The sequence below is a fragment of the Paramisgurnus dabryanus genome, chromosome 1 (genome assembly GCF_030506205.2).
Source record: "Paramisgurnus dabryanus chromosome 1, PD_genome_1.1, whole genome shotgun sequence".
In the NCBI taxonomy this organism is placed as follows: domain Eukaryota; kingdom Metazoa; phylum Chordata; class Actinopteri; order Cypriniformes; family Cobitidae; genus Paramisgurnus; species Paramisgurnus dabryanus.
Genome location: NC_133337.1, coordinates 39,101,463 through 39,126,605, shown reverse-complemented (window position 1 = coordinate 39,126,605; position 25,143 = coordinate 39,101,463). Strand labels below are relative to the sequence as shown.

The window sequence follows — 25,143 nt, the reverse complement described above, 5'->3', positions numbered from 1 at the left end:
TCTTCACATATGACTGAAGAGACTCACAATGTCAATTTAAAGCATTTATTTTGAATTTTTAAAGTTTGTAACATATTATTCAATGTACATTATTGTTTCACATACATGTGTTAGTGTTTTGGTCCATTTATATGTTGTGTTGTATTCAGTGTAATCTGTACATCGTTGGAGAGGTAGAGTTGTGTATCTGTTATTGTGTGAGTGTAAGGAGATAAACATTTCTTACTAAGTGTTAATGTATTAAATTGCTCCTCTGAGATTTATAAAATTGTTTTATTGTCTATCTTAAGCAAAAATCTTAGTTTTACTCTGTATCATACCCAAAAATCAAACATGCCAGTGGCACAGACATGACACTTGTTTGGTTTCTCCATGGTTGTGTTAGGTAGCACGCTGAAATCTTATTGGTCCAGAAATCCACTTTTCATAACTCTCTTTTAAATATATTATGATAGTTCATCATTTAAAGCAGCAGTGTTTTTGTTTCCTCACAGCAGGACACATGTTCTGTGCTTCCTCTTCCTCTGTAGGTCCAGGTCCAACAGCAATGCCAAGAAGTTTTTGTTGGGATATATGGCTCGTTTCTGGATGACACGCTGTAAAGCTTTGTATAAAGGCATATCGTGATAAAGCATCAGGTATGCCAGCACCAGCGTCGAGGAGCGGCTCATTCCCATGATGCAATGCACCAGAACCTTCCCTTAAGTTAAAGAGAACACGTGTTAGACCATTGCAGACTTTATTATAATTTTAAGAGAAATCAATCTCAGTTCCTCATTGATTAAAACACCCACAATTCTTCACGACACAAATAATGATATGTGACCCTGGCCCACAAAACCACGGGTATATTTATAGCAAATACATTGTATGGGTCAAAATTATAAATTTTTTATGCCAAAAATATTTTGAATCATAAATATATCAAGGCTGTATTTATCAGTAGTAATATGTGTTGCTAAGGACTTAATTTGGACAACTTTACAGGTATTTATTTTCTCAATATTTCATATTTTCAAATAGTTTTTTCTGCCAAATATTGTCTTATTGTTTCAACAAACCATACATCGATAGAAAGCTTTTTTATTTTTTCAGATGATGTATAAATCTCAAAATTTTCAAATTGATTGATTGACCTTTATGATTGGTTTTGTGGTCCAGGTTTACATATAGTTACTGCTGAGGAAATCCTGGGGCCAAATTTATGGAAATGTTTTTAAGATAAATTATAAAAAACGTTCTTAAGATAATTGATAAGAAATTAGTAAGAAAATGTGCAATTCACAAAGATTACTTAAGAAGAAGTTAAATATTTAAACATTTTCTTGAGAACATTTTTATTTATTTCTTAATAATACAGTGACAGACTTAGACATTGATTATTTAAGCCTGCTTATGAGGTAACAATAACCTTATCTGTCCTTTTTTAAGCAGTCATATATGCAGTAAACATATGATTTTAAATCACTTTCACTGCCACAAACTATAAAATAAATTATTTGCTGGTAATTTACAACAAATGTAAAATATTAGCTAGTATTACAATCACTTTAATTCTTATTTGTGTATTAAAACATACTATTTGTGACCCCCTCCAAGGTTTCAAGTCACTTTGATTAATAGATCCCAAATAATAAAGAGTAAATATTGGTGAAATTAGACTTAATCATCATTATATCATTATGAAATGCATTCTTCTATGGGCAGTACACATTTAAAATTGTGATTTATGACGGCACATGCATGCCACATTTGAAACAAATCTTACCGTTTAAGATTTAACTTTTGAATGTTTTTTACATTTTTTTTTTAATTCTTCTTCTAGTTCTTTTTCTTAAGAATGTTTGGTTAATCTGGTCGCTGGATGAATTTAACATCACCATCTTCACTAAAGGTAAAACTTTTGACGTCAAAATCTGTCTTGTGTGTTTTTATTATAAAGTCAAAAGTTAAATCGCCTGTTGTCTTACCATCAGGAGCATGAAGGGCTTTGTGAATGAAATCTGCTGCTGGCTTGAAATAAACGTCCAAGTCAAAGTATGTGGAGTCTTCAGCAGGGATACCGCAGTACACAAAATTGGTGCCATAGTAGTTTTGGTCCCCAATGCTTCCTCTTTTGGAGTGGGCAGCGTTCAGAATATGAGTGATGCCAAGTTTCTGCAGGGCACTTCTGTTCTGAGCTATTCCTCTGATGAAAATAAACATTTCAAAAACACTACACTGATAAAGTCATCACATCTTCATCATGTCACCCAAACACCTTTCACAATCCAATCATTTCTCTTCAGACAAATAAAGTCTCACCCTACATTTCTTTTTATTAAATAACTTATTCACTCAAAACTGATGTCATTAATATTACTGATCTCAGTATGTAGCAAGTATGTAACTTAAACATATTACACATTGTGTTGTTGTAAATTTGAAGACATTGTTGAGTGAGGTGTAAATCTTTAAATAGCAAATTGACAAGCAGTTTATACTCACACGTTGCCGATGTAAATGTTTGGCCAGACCTCATCGATTTGGTGTAGCTCTAACTTACACGAGTTTAAAACTTTCTGCAGGTCTTTTACAGACAGATATTCTTTCCTGCTGTATTTACGAGCCATCGTTTTCTTTTCTGACCTGCCCGCCAAATCGATGAAAAGTGTTCATAAACATGGCCGCCCGGACTCAGACTGTCTAACTGATCTCTACCAACAGCTGTTTCATTGCACTGTTACCCAATTTAGTCACTCAGTATGCAGATTGTCTTACACACACACATATAGTACACGCATACACACATACACGCATACACACACTCCAGTACTGCAGTGTAAACAGGCATGCAGGGTGACTCAATCTAGAAAAGTCCTTTATCCAAATTGGTCTATTATGAAGAACACACATTCACTTTTCAGAAATACTGAAAACAATTATTTATGTGTTTTATGAACATTTACCAAACATTCATATTTATATAGTGGGGAAAATAAGTATTTGAACACCCTGTTATTTTGCAAGTTCTCCTACTTAAAAAACATCATGAAGGGGTCTGAAAATGTCATCGTAGGTGAATGTCCACTGTGAGAGACATAATCTAAAAAAAATCCAGAAATCACAATGTATGATTTTTTTAACTATTTATTTGTATGATACAGCTGCAAATAAGTATTTGAACTCCTGTCTATATCAGCTAGAATTCTGACCCTCAAAGACCTGTTAGTCTGCCTTTAAAATGTCCACCTCTACTCCATTTATCATCCTAAATGAGATGCACCTGTTTGAGGTCGATAGCTGCATAAAGACACCTGTCCACCCCATACAATCAGTAAGAATCCAACTACTAACATGGCCAAGACCAAAGAGCTGTCCAAAGACACTAGAGACAAAATTGTACACCTCCACAAGGCTGGAAAGGGCTACGGGGAAATTCCCAAGCAGCTTGGTGAAAAAAGTTCCACTGTTGGAGCAATCATTAGAAAATGGAAGAAGCTAAACATGACTGTCAATCTCCCTCAGACTGGGGCTCGATGCAAGATCTCACCTCGTGGGGTCTCAATGATCCTAAGAAAGGTGAGAAATCAGCCCAGAACTACACGGGAGGAGCTGGTCAATGACCTGAAAAGAGCTGGGACCACCGTTTCCAAAGTTACTGTTGGTAATACAAAAAGACGTCATGGTTTGAAATCATGCATGGCACAGAAGGTTCCCCTGCTTAAACCAGCACATGTTCAGGCCCGTCTTAAGTTTGCCAATGACCATTTGGATGATCCAGAGGAGTCATGGGACAAAGGCATGTGGTCAGATGGGACCAAAACAGAACTTTTTGGTCATAATTCCACTAAACGTGTTTGGAGGAAGAAGAATGATGAGTACCATCCCAAGAACACCATCCCTACTTTAAAGCATGGGGGTGGTAGCACCCTGTAAAGATCTCCTGTATCATCACAGGTTTAAACTGGAATGTTATCTTTTATCCTAAAATCACTTTACACAGCGCAGAGTCCCATCAAGGGCCCGTAGTTGTTTGAGAAAACCTCGATTTGGGAAAATCCATCGATGTTGTTTGATAGTTTTAATAGCGTCCAGTAGTGATAAGTGCTGATGGATCATGAGATATGCCAGAACCAGAGAAGCGGAGCGACTCACTCCCACAGCACAATGAACCAAAATCCGTGCTGCAGCAAAAGAAAGTGAAATCTGGTTAGTGCAGATAATGAAGATACTGGAGGATGCAAGCTTGCTCAAACAGAAACAACATCTAAGATCATATTTATGATTAAAGGGTCAAGTAACCAAATGAAATGAGACCATTGCGGTTGGTTTTACCCCCTGAATAGTTGAGAACATTCTGAATATAATTAGCACAAGGGTGGAAATAAACAGACAAGTTGAATGATGGTGAATCGTCTGCTGGGACTCCATAGTACTCGACTGCTGATCCGTAAAACTCATGGCTGCCCTGGCAATGCATCTTTCCATGGGCTGCGTTTAAGACGTGAGTGATGCCCAGCTTCCACAGAATGAACCGATCATTGGCTGCAGACCTGAGGATCATAAATATCCAGCTGTTAAAACGTCCAGTGCCTCCCTTTATGATAATTGACGAAGCTTAAGCTGTAGTTAGAAACAAAAAACCATGGTTACTGGTATGCAGAGAAAAATTTTTATTTCTTTGGCAACAAATGTCTTTTAAATATATGCTAAATACATTTTGTAGAAAGTAAAAGTTAAATATATATTTGAATTTGAAAATATATTTAGTTTTAACCTTTATATATTAACATATATTTCAAAATATATTTTAGGGGCAACAAATACATTTCTAATTTTTCAACCCATATGGCAAAAAAAAATATGTTTGCTGGCCAAAAAAAATCAAAGTTTGTATAAAACGTATAAAGTAAAAGTATAACATGTATTAATATGTATAAAATATAAAATTATAAGTATATTTTTGCAGTTAAAAATATATTTAATTTTAATCTTTTCAAACCTGTTATGTTTATATGGTCGTAACATACAAAGTTTTCATTCCAATGCAACGTTAATATAAATGCTTTAAAATAAATTTCAGAATGTACAAAAAATGGTCAAAAAATATATTGATGAAAAATTAATTTTTGTAAACATATTTCACAATATATTTTAGTACATATATTTTTTGGACATTTTTCTATATTTTTAAACATTTTTAAATTATATCTGAAAATATATTTTCAGTAAAACCAAAATTAAATGAGCTTAACTACAAAGTAAAGATTTTCTTTCTAGATTAATTTAAACCGTTACCTTGACCTGGTCAAAAACAGCTATTAAAAGTTTAAAAAGGAAAATTATTTAAAAAGGGAAATTATTGTTTACAATCATATACTATTATGTTGTCTGATCAATACATGACCAAAATTAAAACCCAAAATTTGATTATATTCAAGTGCTACCCACCTAGAAAGCATGTTGAAAAGCATGTATTTGTGGTCTAGGTAGGCAGCTTACTAGGTTTAGAAACACAGCCAATAGACTCACATGTCACCCAAGAACAAGTTGGGCCAAACTTCATCCACATGATTTCCACTTTTCTTCCCTCCAAACAGTATTTTTTCCAGCTCCTTAATGGAGGGTGTTTCATGGGAATTATCCATTATATAAACTCATCATGGATCTCTGTGTGTGATCTTTCTATCTATCCATCAGGATGAATATTCCACTTCTTCTGATGTCCAAGATGAAGTTATATTTAAAGTGACAGGGCCAGGTGCAGACAGCGATCTAAAATTAAACCAGCCTTTCAAAGTGTGCAACAATATTATTTATATTGATATGCATCTCACACCTATTCTCCATCTGGGTATTAATAAAGTATATCTTATCTTATAAAATAGGACTTTCCAACTCCACTTTAAGTCTTTTTTTAATGTATACTTTTGACTAAATATGCTATAAAAATTATAAAACTCATTAACAACAAAACAAAATAAAATGTTTCTTTTTATAATAATATATCAAATTTATTGAAAAGTTTTAAAATGTATCGATAATCTGAGGGGTTATTTTTCTAATCAATTTATTTAAAGGGATAGTTCACCCAAAAATGTACATTATATCATTATTTTCATAACATGTTGTTCTAATTCTTTATGAATTTTTTTTTTTTTTTTTTTTTTTGATGAACACAAAAGAAGATATTTTGATAAATGATGGTAAGCACACAGTTGACGGCACCCATTGAATTTCATCATATTTGTTTTTTCTACTATGGAAGTCAATGGATACAATCAGCTGTGTGTTTATCATAATTTTTCAAAATATCTTCTTTTGTGTTCATCAAAAAAAAAAAAAAAAAAAATCATAAGAAACGTTTTATTTTGTTTTGTTGTTGATGAGTTAGCAAACTTTTAGAATTTTAATACAGCATAAGGATGAGAAAATGATGATAAAATTATTAATTTTGGATGAATTATCACTTTAAAGTGAGCTGAAGGATGATGGAATTCAACGCATTGACCAACAGGTGTCGCAGTTCGCGCAGTAGCGGAAGTGACGTCAGCGCAGTGTTTTTACACACCCTCGCTTGTCACCTCGGCCGCGCGCCTCCAGTTTGGTCAGGGCGCTATGATTTACACCAAATACCCCGACAGAGGTTCAGTTCTTCAGATTTATCGCAGTTTGACGTGAAGAATCTGATGTTTACTGTAAGTGACGCTAGCAGCTAGCATGCTAACACATTCATGTTTATCTGACTGACTGACTGACTGACTGACTGACTGACGAGCTCGGGTTCGTGTTTTATTCTGTATTATTTTCTCAATTTTTATTTGTTTCTGTATTATTGTCTCAGTTTTGTAATAACGCTGCTGAATTGTAGTGGAATAATCATTTAGAGCAGCATGTATGTCTATTTAAACATACCTGTAGATTACTGAAGTGTCTCCCTGTTAATATTATGTTGTTATAATAACATTGTGTTAATGTTACTTGTGTGTATGTGTTCTGTTCATTAAGTTACATACAGATCCAAATCTGTGTGTCAGAGAGATCCAGACCTAAATGTACTTTTTAAATTGACATCTTTCCAATAACACAAAAGCCTAGCGAGCTGCCCTTTAAACAGCATTTCTGGGCTTTGTTGAGACACAGCCAGTGTATTATGTTTGATTCAGAGTCTGGCTTATCTTTATTAGCTCTTCTGTATCAGGTATTGGTTAAAGGTGCTCTATGTAACTCAAGACTATAGCATATTATTAAACCTGGAGTACTTTAGTAATGGGATCAGATTGGTTATCTGTTGTTTCTTGTGTCTGATAAAGTGGCCCTGTAAACAGAAGGTGTGGCTGAAAGTGGGTGTAGTTATCTGTGGTTGTGGTTGTCTTGGTAGTACTTAAACTTTTTATCCAAAGTGACTGACTTTTTTATTCATCCTCATGTCATTCAGTACTTGAATGCTGTTATGCTGATTTTCTTCCCTAAGGCTTCTGTAACCGTACAACATAAATCCTCAAGACTTTGAATATGGTGCACATAGTGGAAGTCAGCATTTCATCATTTGCATGTCTTTTGCTTAATATGCAAAAAAGTCTGTTGTCGTGACTCGTGTGCTTCCTTAGGTGTCCGTTGAAGGGCACCTATTTAATTGCTAAAAACAAGGTTATCATGTGTTCATGTGGTTTATGGTTCAAAAAACACATTATTTTCCACATACCGTACATTATTTTTGCTCCATTAATCCCTGTCTTCCCGAAACACACTGATTTTGTACAAAACTCATCTGTTTGAAAAGCACCGTGTCTCTGATTGGCCAGCTAATCTGTACATTGTGATTGGTCTGAATACCTCTGACTTCAGCAGGAAATGTGACGCTCCTTACCATGTTTAAAAGATTTGCTCACAATGCAATGCTAACAGGAGTTAACTTACAGGCTGTGAGTCCCTAGCAGGAGGAATTATGATAATGTCGGTCTTCTCTACATCACCAATCCCAGGAAGTAAACTGTTGCCTACAATCTGTGTGTTTTTGTTATAGTCCAAGAAAAGAGATTTACGTTGGAGATGAAAACACGCATCATCTTTTACTTTGGGATTTGTAACGCCAAAGGAAATGTAAAATCGTTAATCGGACCATAGGTGCTCTTTAAAGGAACAGTATGTAGGATTGTGGCCAAAACTGGTACTGCAATCACACAACTGGTGGCCAATACACAAAATGACAACATAAACATCAGTTTGGGGCTGCAACTCCACTTTTTAAATGACAATATCCTGACCAGACCACTGTTGTGAGTGATATAAGTATTTGAAATGAAAATGATGTTTTAATGTCTAGTGATATATCAGGGCCATTTTATGATTAATTGATATCAATTAATTACATACTGTTCCTTTAACATGTTGATGTATTGCTTGTATTGTCAGGACTCTAAATGTAGATTCTTTTATTCAGTAGATCACAACAATAAGCTGGAGGATTTTTTATTTTATTTAAAATGCATGTTTGCTGTTATCAGAAGCTACAAACGTGGCACGTTATAAAAGGGACTGAAACTCTACACGATCATCTCGATCTGCAGAGGTTGTTGTGTTTCTGTTGTGGTGCAATAGTGTATTTGTGTTGTGTCAGGAGAACTGTGTCGGTTTTCATCAGGAAAAGAGGATGTTTCCCAACATCTTAAACTGACTGATGCAGCACAAATGTGTCTTCAGTTTACACTTGTAAACTTGTTTGTAAACTTTAGGGATCTGAAGGGAAATTTATGATCATCCTAAAGATGTGATTTTTATACTTTCTCATTTCATTCAGATCTATTTAAGTGATTTGGCCCAGTTGTTTATTTAAATCATTCATACCTTCATATTTTAAACAACACAGTAAACAGTTTTTCTGAATTGCTAAAACACATTTCTCAAATCCAGCACTCATTTTCTTAAAACCTTAAACACAAATTCAAATTTTCAAGCTTAATTCACAGAACCCCTGACACTTTCTAGCAAAACCGAACAGTTCTTTCAAAACCATTTCACCTGTTCTCAAAATCAAACCAAGCTTTCAAATCATACACGCATGAGTCAATTATATAAACATATAAATATATGCTCTGTATACAGTATTACAGAGCATCCATTAGACAGACAATACCTTAAAAATGGATAACACAACAACACCCAGGACTTACAAAAAATACATGGTTTTTGTTTATAACACAATTGACACAAAATGTAAATAAATGTCTATTACTGTAATCACAAATTTAGTTCAAGTTTTCAATACGTGGGTATGCAGCACTTGTATTTTGTAAAAATTCAGCAATCCAACTGCAAAAGTTTGCCAATTGCATCGTCTCTGATGGTCAATAAAATACCATTAGATAAAAGTGTGAACAATTTTGACTTGTTGTGTTTACCGGATCATAACTGTGTTGTAGTAGTGTTTAACTTTTGCCTACCTGTGTTTAGGGCTGTGCAAAAATATCGATACAGCTAACTATCGTGATACATTTTACCCCAGATAGTGTATCGATATTTTATTCTCTACTATCAATATTTTTAAAACCCATCAAATCCCTCTGTGTGCTTCAAACAACCTCCAGTTGTCACTGTCCAGATTTTGTCTTATATGGCCATTCGGCCAATGTCTCAGAAGTTAGTGGGAGTGAGACAATGGCATATCTCAGTCTTCTCACAAAAATATGTTTTAATTGGATATGCACATACATGCATACACAGGTTTTCCTTCACTGTCTGTGTAATATGACCTGATTCATACGTTCCTGTTTATGTAAACATGGCCAGTGTTCAATATTTGATGTTATTGACAAAAGATACAAAAGAGTTTACTGACAAACCATTATAGACTTTTTGAACACAAACATCAGAGTGTATTTTCTGGATTTTCTGGATTTCTGTGCCATTAATGTGGTATTAACATATGTGCTGATGCATGGCCTAGAAATTAACGTCTAGTTGTAAGAAACAGGGCTGATGTTTCAAAGAAGTCGTTCTGACACAAGAACTTCTGTTTGTGAAGGGAAACGCTGTAAAAGTTGACTTCTGCATAAATATTAATTATACTTTCTTCAACACATCCTCAGGTGTCTTATTGGTTTTCTGTACAGGTCCTGTGAGAGAGAGAGAAAGACGGCGATGTCAGGAGGCGGCGGGCAGCTCAGCGTCAGACAGTGGACCCCTAAACACGTGGGCCGCTGGCTACGCGAGGAGGGCTTCTGCGATTACGTGGACCTGCTGTGTAACAAACACCGTCTGGATGGAACCAGCCTGCTGACGCTGAGCGAGTACGACCTGCGCTCTCCTCCGCTGGAGCTGAAGGTTCTGGGGGACATCAAACGTTTGATGGTTTCTCTCAGGAAGCTCCAGAAACAGAACGCTGACTTGTTAGAAGAGCTCGGGCTGTCTTACGATGGACATTCGCCCCAGAACAGTTCAGTTACTTCATTTGAATTAATAAAGTTAATGCATTTTATAGTCTGACCCCCCCCCCCAACACAATCCCAAAGTTTCATTGCTGTTATTTTTTGTTTTTATGTCTGGTGCGTGAGGTAGTTTGCGTGTTACAGTGTGCTTATATTTGATTACATGCCGTGCTGTTGTGCGCAGGCGGACCAGACTGGTTGTGTAACGGCGACTCCGTTCGTGATTGTGACACTGTTCTGGACACGTTGAGCGGTGAGCAGTATCATCAGTACAACAATGGCAAGTACAAGCAGCAGGTGCGGAGACTGGATCCAGAGTACTGGAAAACAATCATGAGCTCCGTCTACGTGGTCTTCGTCTTTGGCTTCACGTCATTCGTCATGGTGATCGTGCACGAACGAGTGCCAGACATGAGGACGTACCCTCCACTTCCTGACATCTTCCTGGACAGGTGACAGTCCATGTGTTTTAGATATTTGACACACATATAAACAGACTGATTTATAGGTGATGAATGTCTATGGGGTTTGAGCTTGATGATGATGATGATGCTGAAACACAGCAGGTCACAGCTGAAGATGAGCATAAAAATACACAAATAGCAAGGATTATGTTTTGCTCCTGTGTTTTTTTTGTCTGACCTTTCGCTTTGTTCTTGTGTCTTCAGCGTACCCAGAATCCCCTGGGCTTTTTCGATGGCAGAGGCCTGTGGTGTGATCTTGTGCTGTATTTGGCTGCTAGTGTTGCTTCTTCATAAACACAGGTAACTAACACACACACACACACACACACACACACACACACACACACACACACACACACACACACACACACACACACACATACACACACACACAACTTCTGAACTTAAACATTATACAATTAATGGTGTTGTATGTAATGTTTTTGTATCCTGTGTGTGCACTTAAGGTCAATCCTGTTGAGACGTTTGTGTAGTCTCATGGGTACGGTCTTTATGCTGCGGTGTGTTACCATGTTCGTGACATCACTGTCTGTACCGGGTCAACATCTTCAATGCACTGGGAAGGTACAGACACACACACGTCAACACATGCACATAATGAAAGCAAAAAACACACACAAACATAATAACAAAAGTAAATTTTGTGCAATTATACAATCATCTATTTTATGGGACGAATAAAAAAACATACACTTATACAAATGAAAATTATCTTTATTTTTCTTTTGTTCTTTCTCTCTTTGTCTTTGTGCTCGTGTGTGTGTGTGTTAGATATACGGTGACATGTGGGCGAAGCTTCAGCGTGCTGTGGCCATATGGAGCGGGTTTGGAATGACCCTCACTGGAGTCCACACGTGTGGCGATTACATGTTTAGCGGTCACACAGTCGTTATCACCATGCTAAATTTCTTTGTCACTGAATGTTAGTACACAGGCACACACGCACACACAGGTATCTGGGTGATTCTCACGAAATCCAGATTAAGAAGGTGTCCAGCATCAGAATTTTTAAAAAGCCCTCAAAACCAATGTTTTTTTCATATATAAGATTAAAGGACAAGTTCGGTATTTTACACTTAAAGCCCTGTTTTCAGATTGTTTATGATGAAATAGAACGGTTTTGACTGAAATTTCGACATATGCGTCTTGTGTTTCAGCTCAGACCTCTACAGTGGGTTTAATGGTGCACTGGAACAATCCTTCCTAAAATGCATTAAACTTTCGTTTACAAAGACGTGAAACTCAGCGAGTGGTCAGGGGTGTTCTCTGGTATGCTCACACAAAAATCGCTCCAAAAGACGCATTCCAACAGGTTTTATTGTAGTTTTTACCAACTCCATTGACTTGTATTAGTTGTGCTGTGATGTACAGTATTACTCTGCGCCGGGAACTTTGTTTCTATTCTTGCAATTGGCAAAGGCGGATTAGCGCCACCACCTGGGCTGGAGTGTCTATTATTCAAGCTCTAAGCGGAAGAATATACGGGTGTGAGGCGTTTGGAAAAATAGGTCCACAAGTTAACAACGAATGCTAAAACAGCTGTTGGAAAGCATCTTTTGCAGCGATTTTTGAAATGTCGAAATTTCTGTCAAAACCTTTCTATTTCACCATAAACAATCTGAAAACAGGGCTTTAAGTCTAAAATACCGAACTTGTCCTTTAAGGTCTGAACTTACTATTACCATTATTTTTAGAGGATTTAAAAATATTTCCTATATAATTATGTAAATTTTTTAGATTATCATTATCAAAAATTATCATTACCGCAACATGATATTACATTAAATATATGCATTTACAAAGTCATGTTTCGGTCATGAGAATGAAAAAGTTGTCTAGGTACTATGACTAACAAAATTTCAACTTTTATCTGGTGAGAAAAAATAAGAACTGCTTACCTGGTAGCCATCTTGAGTGTCACAGTCAATTATGTCCCTTCCAACAATTTTTTTTTAATGTTAGTTCCTTGAGAGTTTAATCAATGATTGAAAATTGTTGCGGAGGATGAGAAAATTGGTCTTGGACACATTCATATTCCTTATTATTGTCACTACGTTTACCAATGATCACCAAATACACATGTTTCTTTATTGTAAATGTTTATAGTATAACATGCACTGAAGCACTTTTTTTTTTAGATTTTTTAATTATAAATATTTCCATGTAAAAAAAACAAATCCAGTTGTACTTAAAATGTTCCCCTTAAATGTGAAAAAACACTAAAATTGTTTTTTATGATGTCATTCAAAATCATGTGCAAAATAGTACGGAAATGTTTATAACTGTATGCTTCTTATTTTGATAGCATTTACTTTTATTATCAAAATGTTTCATGACACCTCACAAGTCTAATTTTGTGAGATCACCCATCCAGGTTTGAGTGATGATGAGTACAAACTAATGCTTTTGATCTTGGCTCTCTGTGTTTATAGACACGCCGCGCAGCTGGAACTTTATACACACGCTGTCATGGGTTCTGAACCTCTTCGGGATCTTCTTCATCCTAGCGGCCCATGAGCATTATTCCATCGACGTCTTCATCGCGTTCTACATCACCACCAGACTCTTCCTGTATTACCACACGCTGGCCAACACACGGGCGTACCAGCAGAGCCGCCGTGCAAGAATCTGGTTCCCCATGTTCTCATTTTTTGAGTGCAACGTTAACGGTCCCGTACCGAATGAGTACTGCTGGCCATTCGCTCGACCTGCTATATTTAAGAGTCTCATTCGCTAACACACATCTCAGGCCTGTTTGGCAATGTTTGTACTGCTGATTCTGAACAGATTGTTTGGCTTATTTCTGCGTTGCCATGATGGACGCCAAAGACTGCGTCTAACTCACAACATGCACACAATGACTGGAACAATAAATGTTCATTACTGTAAATATATATCTTCTCCATGGATACTGAGGATCCACAAGTTTTTATTTTTGTTGCCCAACACTAAAATCATTAAACTGAAACTTGGGTCTTTTGAAATCCTTTGCATGACATTTTGTCAGTATTAATTTTGACTGGTTTGGTAAGAGTAGATACTTGATGTTGTGATCTAAAGACGTTTCAACTTCAGCATTGTAAGATACTTTCATGATCGGTCTTTGAAGCAATAGAAAACATCCTACATTCTTGAACCTTTTACATGTAAAAGACTTTTGTTTTGTTGCCATAATTGTTTTGTGTCCGATTCATTTCTTGCAGTTGTTCTTTTGGCAGTATTAGTTTAATACCCAATAATACGATGGTATTTCTCGATTTTGGGTAAATCTCAGAAAGCAAATTAAAGGAAAACAATTAATGCCATTTTGCTCATTGAAAATTAAGACTTATTTTAAGACATTTAAAATATTTTACTTTTAATTTTTTATGACAATTAAGCACTCCCACCAAGTTCTTACAGTTTTACTGTAAATGTAATTGTCATTAGATTGTTGTACCCTAAAAAATACAAATCAGTTTAGGAAAAAGATTAGGATCAGTTTTTTCTTTAGATTATGGTGATAATTTCTAAGGTAAAATGTCTGTAATTGTCATAAAAATTAGTCTCAGTTCATATAATCTTAATAGTTTTATTAAGTTTTATTAGTCAATTTTTTTTCCTAAAGGTTGAAATATGACCCAAACATATTCTTGATAATTTTCATGAGACATGTTTTAAGTATATTGTCGAAACTTATGGTAAATGATTTTTACCACTTCATTCCAGTTGCCAATGATGTCTCTTTGTATTTTCATTTTTTACACTAAATATCTCTGAATTATTATCAGATTTATATTATATGATGGTTAGAAGGGTCTTTGTTATTTTGTGAATGTTTACAGAAATGTAATTCTTGCAGGCTGGTAGAGCAATATCTTGTGTTTATATTGTCTTAAAACGCATTATTATCTCAAGTAAAGAGTTGTTTTATCATGAACTGGGATAAATATTAACAGTTTTTTGTGTTAGGTTATTTGATAAGTAATTTTGTGTAATTATAGGTTATAGGCACAGAGGATTAAGTGTTAACCCTAAAGATAGTTTTTTATGGCGTTGTACATAAAAGAAATGAAAATGTTGGTTGGTGAATGTTATTATAATGTACAGTGTACAATACAGATGTTTTTTCTGTGACATTTCACTCTTGTCCATTCTATCATCTAGAATTTTAAAGCTTAACAATTAACAGGGTTTTTTAATATGCGTTTATTTTGACTCGCCAAATGATTGTGATCAATACTTACTTCAGATTAGTTCAGATATGCAACATGACTCTGATATCAGTAAATTTAAGTATCCATGATATGACAGTAAATCATTTCAAATGTTCATTTTGCAGTGCTTGAAATGCTTTGTAGCCTCTTATGGGCTTTTGTAAAGGCTAGATTGTTTTTTTATTTGGATGGAAATGCTTTTTCCATTGGATTAATGAGGTGATGAGGTTTAAGCAGCTGTATGTTTGACAGTGCTTGGTGTAAAAACACAATGTGTATGCCATCATCAATAAAATTTACAAACTAAACAAAGAAATGTTTGAATTTTCTGAAGTGCACTATGGTAAAAAGCAATAAATTCTGTGTCCATCAACTAAAAATGGAGTTAAAGCAGGTTTCCACATTATTGTGTTAACTACTGCAGTAACAATGGTATTTTATAGACAGAAAATAAAGGAAGGCAACTTAATATTCAAAATGTTCTTTAGTCTAAATGTAAAATTTATTGTAGCATATTGCCTACTTAACCTTACACATACACTTATATAAATATGTGCAAAGTAATGTGACATTATATACTGTAATATAATATAATATAATATAATATAATATAATATAATATAATATAAAATAATAATGTAATGTAATATAATATAATATAATATGATCCTTGTCGTGTTAGTCATAGATATGTATATAAATCTATTATGATATTAGTCATGTCACATCCGTGGTCACTATGGCACAGTATTCAGGACAATCACAAATACTGTCAGTTTAATTAAATGCTACGATAATCCTAACACCCTGTGTAAATGCTAAACTAAAAATACAAACAATGAATATAATCTGAAAAAAGAAATGCTGCATAACGCAATTGTCATTTAAGACAGGCAATGCTCGGGCACTCTTGAGGGTCCTGATGCTGCGTTTGCTGTGTTAGCGTCTCCTTCATCTCGTCCTCGCAACGCTTCTAGTGCCCAGGTTCGACCCACATCCACAGGTCAGTGATTCTGTAGTTTTATATATATGATCGGTTAGAGTTTCGGTGATGTGAGGCTATGGTTTATCATATATTTAGATCGATTTGAACGGAAACAGTGATGCTCACGGGCCAATTTGGTCGGAGTTCTGTCTAACGTTACTGTTCTTTTTGCGACCCTTACTTTTTTAAACTAGTTCGGTTCATCTGTCGTGCTGTTTAATAAACTGCCTGTAATGTTTAATTGAATCGTTTGTCATCGTGTCTGTTGGTGCAGTACTGATGATGTGAACTTGAGAGGACGTGAGTGAGTGAGTGAGTGAGTGAGTGAGTGAGAGAGAGAGAGAGAGAGAGAGAGCGAGAGCGCGAGAGACTCTTGCTTTAGCAAACGTCACTAAATATTACGTACTATAAACCTGTAGTTAAAGGTTCTAGCACTGTATTTTATTTTATTGCATTATTTCATGTTTGTATTTGTTTTCAGAGAAAATGGCTGTTCCTCCAGCATACGCAGATCTTGGAAAGGCTGCAAAAGATGTTTTCAACAAGGGCTATGGTAATATTTATTTTCTTAGCTGTGATTAAATAATGCATTATATTATATAATCTCTTATATCTTTGTGATTTGTGCTTTAGGTTTTGGAATGGTGAAGCTTGATGTTAAAACCAAGTCTGCAAATGGTGTGGTATGTGAATCTCAAGAAAGCCAACATTTTCATTTAGGTCTAAATGTCATGAATGTATTCAAACTCTCTTTTTATGCATTGTTATCACTTATTCTCTTTATTATATTTAATATTCTTTCTTAAGAATTTCAAATATTTTTGCAATAATTCAACACTATGTACTTTATTCCGAGCTGACATGATTATCTTTTGCATCTGACCTCACTGAGGGCATGTGGGAAAATAATGTAAACCAATATTGTAGTGTCTACATGGGCATTTTTTTAGGCTATCGTTTAGTTTTTTTTTACTACTTATAAACTCACTAAATTAATGCCGGTGGTAATGAAGATTATGACAAGTAACACAAACAGTAGTCGTTTCATGCATGGGTGTCGGAAAGTAGTGAAAACACGAAATGGAGTTTAATTTGTGGAGTGGATTTGAGGAAGCACTCCAGCAAAAGTAAGGTTGTAGCTGAAACGTGGAACAGAGTTTAATTTATTAGGGGATTACTTTCTCATGGAATGGAAGTGAACAGACATGTGTGCTAAATTAGAGGAAAAAGTGAGTGGGTCCAATATCATTGGTCTTAAAAAGTGGGTGGGTCTTGTCCCATGGTTCCATGTATGAATTTAAGATCATTGTTTATGTCTTTTATCTTAATAGGAATTCAAAACATGTGGCTCTTCAAACATGGACACAAACAAGATCTGTGGGAACTTGGAGACCAAGTACAAGTGGGCAGAGTATGGACTGACCTTCACCGAGAAGTGGAACACAGATAATATGCTCGGCACCGAAATCTCTGTGGAGGATCAGGTGTGAATACATGCGAGCACAGAAATGTCTGTAGATTTCATCTGGGCCTGTTCATGAAATATTTTGTGTTTCAGATCACTAAAGGACTGAAACTGACCTTCGACACAACCTTCTCACCTAACACTGGGTACAGTGTAGCTGCATGTGTTTGTATATTAAATCATCATGCAGATGAAGTGATTTTAACCTCTGGTTGTGTTGTTTTAACAGCAAGAAGAGTGGCAAGGTAAAGGCGGCTTACAAACGTGAATACGTCAACGTGGGCTGCGATGTGGATTTCGACTTCGCTGGTCCTACGATTCACGGAGCGGCGGTGGTGGGGTACGAGGACTGGCTTGCCGGATACCAGATGACCTTTGACAGCTCCAAGTCCAGAATGACACGCAGCAACTTTGCAATCGGATACAAGACTGGAGACTTTCAGTTACACACCAATGTGTAAGTACAGCACTGTTGCATTATGTGGCTTGTTATAAACAGGTGCTCTATTAGTATTCAAGGTATAATCAGACTGAAAGATTTTGACTTGACAGGAGATTAAATGTAGAAAAACCTCACATACGGTGTGTGTGTGTGTTTGTTTGCAGAAATGACGGCACAGAGTTTGGCGGCTCTATTTATCAGAAAGTGAATGATCATTTGGAGACGGCAGTGAATCTGGCCTGGACCGCAGGCAATAACAGCACCCGATTTGGGATTGCCGCCAAATACATGCTGGACCCCAGCGCATCTATTAGTGTGAGTTTTTGATATTTTTTTAAATGTAAATCTGCATTTATCTATAACACATCAATGCTTATTCCCAGTAACAACATTCACTCACACAAACATAAATGTATACCTCAGTCACCAACATCTGTCTCTGTCCCGCAGGCTAAAGTCAATAATTCCAGTCTAGTTGGTATTGGTTACACTCAGACCCTCAGACCAGGTAAGTGCGTGTTTGTGTGTCATGTGATTCTTCATTCAGACCGCAGTAACTGTTACTCTGCATTCAAACTGCATAAATTCACACTGCAAATAAATCACGCTATTTGTGCTCAGTTGAACGCTTGAACATTTTGAGTTAACATGTGTGAAAGTCAAGTAAAAAACGCTCTGAAACAAGATCACAGTAATACCATCGATTCCATTGTTAATAAACTGGCCATAAATACGCATATGGTGCTGTAACTTTGTGTCTGTCGACATGTAGGTGTGAAGATCACACTTTCTGCCTTGATGGATGGGAAGAACATTAACTCTGGAGGTCATAAACTAGGTTTGGGACTCGAGCTGGACGCATAACCCCCCGATCCACCCCTGAGGAGGTCTCAGTATGCCTGTTTCACTGGGAAATTACTGGAAAGAAGTCTTTCAGCACGCTTCCACCTGCAGATACTCCTTCAGTTTAAACCCAAACCTTTACTTTGTGTCTCATATTTATTTGCTGTATTTCTTGATCATTCCCAAATGCCTCTCCAGACTGGAGCTTTAGTCTGCTTGTGTCGTTGTTTATTTATTCTGTCAGGTTATGGATGATGAAAGAAAGAGGTTTGCACAAAAATCTTGTCATTATTTACTTGGCGTCACGTTGTTACAACCTGTATGCTGTTTTTGTCTACAAGGGAAAATTTTGAAGCTCCTTTCAAGTGAATAATGACTAATAATTAATGTTTAAGACATCTGTGGCCACTTGCATACATTTCTTTTTTTGTATGTTTTGTGAAAATGTGGATTGGTCTAATTTAAATCCATGCAGTGATTTCCACGACTGATTGGCTGTAACTTATTGCTAGTATTCTCACGGCTGTGTTTATGCAACCGGTCACAGGTGTTTGGTGCTTTAATGTTGAAGACTGGCAGCCGTGATCATAGTCATTATATGATGTGGTTTCTTAAGAAAATCTCCTGTTGAATAAAGAACAGCATATGGGTTTAGATGAACACCTCTTCAGATGTTTTGTGAATGTCGAATCTGTCTTTTCCTGCTTTAAGAGCTCATCCAGCATCATTTGCACAAGAATCTTCTATTGCTGGCGCTGTGTAGTGATGATCAAATATCTGAATCTGGTATTTAGTTGCTGGTCTCCGAGATTGCTGTTGGCTTTTAGAGTTCATTCAGTGTATTTAGACACCACAAACACAATGCTAAAATGTGTTTGGAGAGCCAAAGCTGTGGTTGTCACTACAAATCATCTCCTAAAACATAGAAATGAGCCTGCGAAACCACACAAACACCTTTGTGTATGTCAACCTTTGCAATAAAGTCTTAAAACAGAATTGTGTTGTGTTTGTAAAGGTTCATTAGTCAAGCAGTTGTTAAGAACTACAGTAGACATGATGCCGATTTACTGTATTTGAAATTTCAGGACAGTGATGAGGTCTCTTTCGTTTCATGAAAACATTTAAACAGCATGTTCAGGCACCTTTCCTGCAAAACTTTGCCATCATGTGGTCACATTGCAGTTATTAAACGTATATCCACAGTAACTTGACACAAAAACGTTGATTACAAATCCATTATCATTACTGTTGCATGGATTTCTGGAATGGTTTGTTCCCAAAACCCAATGAACTGAATTGCCATCCACCACATCTGCAGCATCCAAACTGAACTGGAACGCAAACAATTAAAAACTACATAATTAGCAGCACAGCAATCAAACTTGTGTGTTGCAGTGCATTCTGGGAATGATAAACGGGTTTGTAACCTATCTTCTGCAACAGTCTTCTTCATGTTAGGAGTAAACCTAAAATGCCTTTGAATGCCACCTATGTGGGCAGTTCACTGGGTTTTGGAGCTGAGGTTTGTTTACTTTTAAGGCTGTTGGCAGTTGTAGTTGTGTGTTAGCTTGTATAAATTCACAGTTTAAATGCTAACGTTAGGCCGTCGCCCACAGTGAGCATGCTCAGATTGATTCTGATATCTCTGTGAAGTTTCTTGTTCAGATTATCGATGCTAATGGTGTCCACATCTCCTTCAACTGGATTCACCACTTTACCGCTCCACAAGACCTGTGAGGTAACATCACGATTATTATAAACCAAACTATGATTTTAGTAAGAATGCATTGCCTAGAAAAGAAGCCTGAATGCAGTGCATGTGTTTAAAGGTGCAGTGTGTAAATTTTAGCGGCATCTAGTGGTGAGGTTGTGAATTGCAACCAACGGCTCAGTCCACTGCTCAACCCTCGCTTTTGAAACAAATAGAGAAGCTACGGTAGCCACCACCGGACAAACATGTCATCACCGGAGACATTTAGTAAAAAAAGTTTGTCCGTTAAGGGCTTCTGTAGAAACATGGCGGCACAAAATGGCAACTTCCATGTAAGGGGACCCTCTGTGTATGTAGATAAAACGTCTCATTCTTAGGTAATAAACACATAATGTTTCATTATGAAAGGTCTTTATACACCCCTGATAATATAGCTTTGTATATTATTTTTGCATTTCTGTCAAGAGATCCTTTTAAAAATTACACACTGCACCTTTAAGATATTTGTCTGAATGTGTACCAGTAGGTGATGTCCGCTAAAGAGTCATTTCAGAAGATAAAAAGTTGTGACATTTTGATAAAAGTTTAGACAGAAGAACAATTTCCTTTGATTTTTCTGATTGGATTTAATGTGGACTTTAGCAATGATAGAAAATGCAAATGTGTGAATGTTGAAAAATGTTGCTGAACCTTCAAGTACGTTTCTTGGCTAAACCCAGAATATCAATTCATACGAAACATTACGTTTATAAGATGATGTGCTCATTTCACTCACATTATCTATGGCGATTATTCCTCCTTTTCTGAGCAGCTGGAGAGATTTCTCATAGTAGTTGTCGTAATTTACTTTATCAGCATCAATGAAGATGAAATCAAATGTTTCGGCTTCACCTGCGGCCAACAGCTCATCTGATGCCAAAACACAGAAAGTGCCCCATTACATCTTCAGCTCAAATATAATGACGGAACTACACACATAAAACATCTTCATAACAACAACAAATGTCATAATTTAATCACTTTCAGTCTTAAATCTATAGCATTAACATTTCAGCTTCTGTTGTCACCATTTAACTATGTGAGAGATCGGCATGTGTGTTAAACAAATATTAACATGAGTAACAGTGCAATTTATGATTTTTTTATAATCATGATGATCGAGTTGTACGTAGAAATGTATGAGTTGTTAAAATCAGATACAATCAGATTTATTTAGCTATGTTTACTGAATAGTTAAACAATGTGAACACAGATAAAGGTTTACTAGATTCAGATCTTACCCAGTGTTTTTAGTGCAGGCTGCAGACGCAGGTCTATTTTATGATCAACACCTGCCTAAGAATAAAAATGATACAAAGACCATTCAGATTTATCAAACTGATGATGAAATCAGCTCAGGACATTACAGAGACGTCTACGTATATGTGTGTCTTTCACCTATACATAAATATTAATTTGCAGCAATGTCAAAAGTCTCTTTAGTTTAAATATTAACCTCAAACAAAGCAAGCCTAATGTCTGACTGTAGAGGTTAATAAAGTTTATGGTATCTGATAGGACAGATAAACTCGAGAATGTAACCCATGATTTAACAATGCAAGTCAGAGTGAAACTATGTCAATAATAAATGCAAAATAAAAAGGCTTTTGAACTTTTGAAAGGGAGAACAAAGAGCTTACATTATACATGACATTTGAGCCTTTCGTATTGTTCTTAGTTTAGGGAAGTACATACAGATGTCTAGTTTTGTACTGTCTAGTCTAGTATTGACATTCTGTGACTGAAACCTATGAGAATTTTTAACCAATAATTGCGCACAATAAGAGCAGAATGTGCATTAAGAAAGTAAAAAGAGATTTTCTGGTCTTATGTTAATGTCACATACTCTCTGCATTTTCAGTGACTTACCAATTTCCAAAAAGGTCTTCCAATGTTGGTGAATTCCTCATTCACGTCACATGCAATCAATTTTCCATCTTCAGGCAAGGCGAGAGCAATACTCACTGCATTATAGCCTGTATATACACCTGATGTATACACACACACATATACATAGACTTCAGCAATACAGTTTATATATAATACTGTCCATTTTGTATTATGCTTCAAAGTTACGTACCAATTTCAATAGCTTTCTTGGCCTGTATTAATCTGGCCAGATTGGCCATAAACTGTGACTGCTCACAGGCTACCATGATGAAGTTCAACTGATGCTCCATAGTTTTCTACAGATGAAAAACACTCAAATAAATAACAAAACAGTGCTTTCCTACAAAATTATGTCTTTATTTCTCTACTACAGCCATGCAGATCACTTGATAATGTTCATGTAGTTCAACTGTCAGAGCGTTGTGTTAGCATCACAATGGTCATGGGTTCGATTCCCAGGGAACACACATACCGATGCAAATTTCTACTTTGAATGCATTGTCTCTTTGGATAAAAGTGTCTGCCAAATGCATAAATGTGTCAGAGAAACTTTATTCAGGTATTACCTGACGTAGTTTTTTAAGAGCTGGATGTTCTCTCAGCGAGTGAGTCAGGAGATACTGCATCACTGGATCATCTCTACCTTCCACGTGACTTTTACCAGACATTCTTGACAACTTTGATTTTCGTTTGCCTTAGGAAAAGATAAATAAATGGGAAGAAAATTATTTTAAAAAAATTGAATCTTGGTGTACATTGGTGTATACATAAAAATATAAAATGTTGTCTTCATCTTTTTATTAATATTATAAAATTACACACAAATTTACATATCTTTGTGTATTTAAATATATTATTATACATATATTTAATATTTTACATATATTATTTATATGTATTTTTATGAAGCAATATTTTACGTAAGTACATTAAAATATTAAAAAACTATTTTAACCTAAATAATTTTTTTCTTATTAGCTGGCAGTCACTTTACAGCTAACATAAAAGTAATCATTACAAAATAGAAAATATATTGAACAAATATATTGAATAAAACATACACAAAACATAAAATTATAATAATTTAAAAAGGAAATAAGAAGTATGAGATCATCATTCAAATAACGTAAAAACTTCACATTGGGACATAAGTTAAGGCGTTTTGCCATATTATTTTTTCAACCCAAGTTGTAGGCTAACTTTATATTATTATTATTTTTTTTTTTCATTTTAAACCCATTTTGTGTATTTATGTATATGGTATTTTCCCATATTCAAAAAAGATTCAAAAGAAAAGTAAAAAAAAAAAAAACTTGTTTTACGCTTTATCAAAACTGTGTACGTTTTCCGTTAAGCGCGGCGTGTAACTTGTATTTATCAACTTCCGGTTGAAAAACATGCGGTAATGCCGACGACAATAAGCTGCACTTACCCACAAAATAACCCATTATAACCATTAATCCCAGTGCTGCAGAGACTGTAAGCGCTTGTGTGTGAACGTTGTGAAGTGTCATAATGTCTGATCTCAAACCGACGAAGGTAAGAATGAAAGAATCCACAACAAAGATCCACACATGTGAAGCGAATTACCGTAAAACACCAAACTGTACTGGGAACGGTCATGTGATCATGTGAAATTGCATGTGATGCAATTTCACATGATCAGTTTCTTTATGAAGTTTTCATAATCATTACTGTAAATAGAGTCTAATATGACATTATACTAGTGGATACCTAGTAAATTGTACTAAATGTAAAAAGTTTATTTTTATACTTTTGTTGTTTATAAAGTATATATTTCCTCTGTCTTTATGCTTTAAACTCTTTTGGTAAACTATTTTATTGAAATATTTCTATTAAAGTGTTGTGGTGTTGAATAATGAGGCCATTGTAGTTTTGAAGTACATAATCTCAATTGATCATTTTAGTACATTGGTTATTGTTTTAATGTAGCCCTAGTGCAAAATATGAATCCCATTCCAAATATTTTGTAATTGTGCTCTAACAGTATAAAACGAATAGAAAAACAAAGAAAGATATATACAAACTGCTGTTTTGATAATATTGTTCCTTTTAACGTGTTCATGCGCACGCGCAGGTTTCTCGTTGCGCTTATACTCTTTCATACTCGGCATTAGTGCTGATCATCACATGATCACTGCACTCTTTGGATTCGTGTTGTTTGAGACATTTAAGTTAATCATTAAACATAATAACAAAAACAATATTGTTCACGAATGTTTTAATTTGTTAGTAATTTATTGGAATTACCTATTTGAAAATGTTATTTTTACTTCATGTCCATTAAGGATTGTAACTCACAGAGATATTGAAACAATAATGCTATGGCCCTTTATACAGACTGTAAACATTAAACCCTGATCTGCGTTAAAGAGCTTTAAAGCAGAAATAAGCGCATTAATAAATAAATAGATGTACATTTTAATTGATTTTATGCACGGCTGCACGAGATGCGATACGACATTATTTAGGATGAATACATGAACATCAAAACATGCTGTTACAGTTAGAATATAGAATAAACTCACAGAGAGATGTGTTTAGTTGTGCTGTTGTGTGTTTCTCCTCTGCTGATGTGCTGCTGTCTCTTTCTCTTGTAAAATGGCTTCAGTTTAGGGGTGGAGAATCTCTGTTTAAACGCTTCATTATGGAAAAAT

General features: G+C 35.6%; 5 protein-coding genes across 6 annotated transcripts; 2 read left to right on the top strand and 3 right to left on the bottom strand.

Moving 5' to 3' along the window:
* Positions 1–31: 31 nt before the first annotated feature.
* Positions 32–2,622, bottom strand: LOC135765396 (dual specificity protein phosphatase 13A-like). Its single transcript, XM_065275828.1, has 3 exons — positions 2,488–2,622; positions 1,971–2,188; positions 32–700 (listed from the first exon to the last, which is right to left on the bottom strand). Exons 1-3 carry the CDS (start codon positions 2,610–2,612, stop codon positions 489–491), a joined length of 555 nt encoding a protein of 184 aa, XP_065131900.1. The 5' UTR covers positions 2,613–2,622; the 3' UTR covers positions 32–488.
* A 1,347-nt stretch (positions 2,623–3,969) lies between these two features.
* LOC135765397 (dual specificity protein phosphatase 13A-like) lies at positions 3,970–5,707 on the bottom strand. Its single transcript, XM_065275829.2, has 3 exons — positions 5,515–5,707; positions 4,318–4,535; positions 3,970–4,166 (listed from the first exon to the last, which is right to left on the bottom strand). Exons 1-3 carry the CDS (start codon positions 5,628–5,630, stop codon positions 3,973–3,975), a joined length of 528 nt encoding a protein of 175 aa, XP_065131901.1. The 5' UTR covers positions 5,631–5,707; the 3' UTR covers positions 3,970–3,972.
* Positions 5,708–6,536: 829 nt separating this feature from the next.
* LOC135765398 (sphingomyelin synthase-related protein 1-like) lies at positions 6,537–14,676 on the top strand. Its single transcript, XM_065275831.2, has 7 exons — positions 6,537–6,680; positions 10,095–10,417; positions 10,594–10,861; positions 11,078–11,173; positions 11,341–11,458; positions 11,666–11,816; positions 13,327–14,676. The coding sequence occupies exons 2-7, from the start codon at positions 10,123–10,125 to the stop codon at positions 13,629–13,631; spliced, it is 1,233 nt and encodes a 410-aa protein (XP_065131903.1). The 5' UTR covers positions 6,537–6,680; positions 10,095–10,122; the 3' UTR covers positions 13,632–14,676.
* Positions 14,677–15,962: 1,286 nt separating this feature from the next.
* Positions 15,963–19,262, top strand: LOC135765388 (non-selective voltage-gated ion channel VDAC2-like). Its single transcript, XM_065275817.2, has 9 exons — positions 15,963–16,093; positions 16,557–16,628; positions 16,709–16,758; positions 17,407–17,559; positions 17,634–17,686; positions 17,770–17,997; positions 18,147–18,297; positions 18,433–18,490; positions 18,755–19,262. Exons 2-9 carry the CDS (start codon positions 16,562–16,564, stop codon positions 18,844–18,846), a joined length of 852 nt encoding a protein of 283 aa, XP_065131889.1. The 5' UTR covers positions 15,963–16,093; positions 16,557–16,561; the 3' UTR covers positions 18,847–19,262.
* A 360-nt stretch (positions 19,263–19,622) lies between these two features.
* LOC135757604 (catechol O-methyltransferase domain-containing protein 1-like) lies at positions 19,623–25,143 on the bottom strand. Of its 2 annotated transcripts, none has more exons than XM_065272221.2 (7): positions 25,015–25,143; positions 23,032–23,159; positions 22,656–22,761; positions 22,445–22,563; positions 21,817–21,871; positions 21,312–21,445; positions 19,623–20,556 (listed from the first exon to the last, which is right to left on the bottom strand). In XM_065272221.2, exons 2-7 carry the CDS (start codon positions 23,131–23,133, stop codon positions 20,404–20,406), a joined length of 669 nt encoding a protein of 222 aa, XP_065128293.2. In that variant the 5' UTR covers positions 23,134–23,159; positions 25,015–25,143; the 3' UTR covers positions 19,623–20,403. The 2 variants fall into 2 exon arrangements, with proteins under 2 accessions (XP_065128293.2, XP_065128292.2); XM_065272220.2 differs by lacking the exon at positions 25,015–25,143 and adding an exon at positions 23,898–24,056.

Coding starts and splice junctions, on each gene's coding strand:
- LOC135757604 (XM_065272220.2), bottom strand. CDS start 23,979: ATGACACTTCACAACGTTCACACACAAGCGCTTACAGTCTCTGCAGCA. Junction 22,564..22,655: donor CAAGAAAGCTATTGAAATTG/GTACGTAACTTT, acceptor TGTATACATCAG/GTGTATATACAGGCTATAAT. Junction 21,872..22,444: donor GAAGACCTTTTTGGAAATTG/GTAAGTCACTGA, acceptor TTTTATTCTTAG/GCAGGTGTTGATCATAAAAT.
- LOC135765396 (XM_065275828.1), bottom strand. CDS start 2,612: ATGGCTCGTAAATACAGCAGGAAAGAATATCTGTCTGTAAAAGACCTG. Junction 2,189..2,487: donor AACATTTACATCGGCAACGT/GTGAGTATAAAC, acceptor TATTTTCATCAG/AGGAATAGCTCAGAACAGAA. Junction 701..1,970: donor AGCCCTTCATGCTCCTGATG/GTAAGACAACAG, acceptor CTTTAACTTAAG/GGAAGGTTCTGGTGCATTGC.
- LOC135765388 (XM_065275817.2), top strand. CDS start 16,562: ATGGCTGTTCCTCCAGCATACGCAGATCTTGGAAAGGCTGCAAAAGAT. Junction 16,629..16,708: donor TGTTTTCAACAAGGGCTATG/GTAATATTTATT, acceptor TTTGTGCTTTAG/GTTTTGGAATGGTGAAGCTT. Junction 17,998..18,146: donor TTTCAGTTACACACCAATGT/GTAAGTACAGCA, acceptor GTTTGTTTGCAG/AAATGACGGCACAGAGTTTG.
- LOC135765398 (XM_065275831.2), top strand. CDS start 10,123: ATGTCAGGAGGCGGCGGGCAGCTCAGCGTCAGACAGTGGACCCCTAAA. Junction 10,862..11,077: donor CCTGACATCTTCCTGGACAG/GTGACAGTCCAT, acceptor TTGTGTCTTCAG/CGTACCCAGAATCCCCTGGG. Junction 11,817..13,326: donor AAATTTCTTTGTCACTGAAT/GTTAGTACACAG, acceptor CTGTGTTTATAG/ACACGCCGCGCAGCTGGAAC.
- LOC135765397 (XM_065275829.2), bottom strand. CDS start 5,630: ATGGATAATTCCCATGAAACACCCTCCATTAAGGAGCTGGAAAAAATA. Junction 4,536..5,514: donor AACTTGTTCTTGGGTGACAT/GTGAGTCTATTG, acceptor TATGATCCTCAG/GTCTGCAGCCAATGATCGGT. Junction 4,167..4,317: donor TGTTCTCAACTATTCAGGGG/GTAAAACCAACC, acceptor CTTTTGCTGCAG/CACGGATTTTGGTTCATTGT.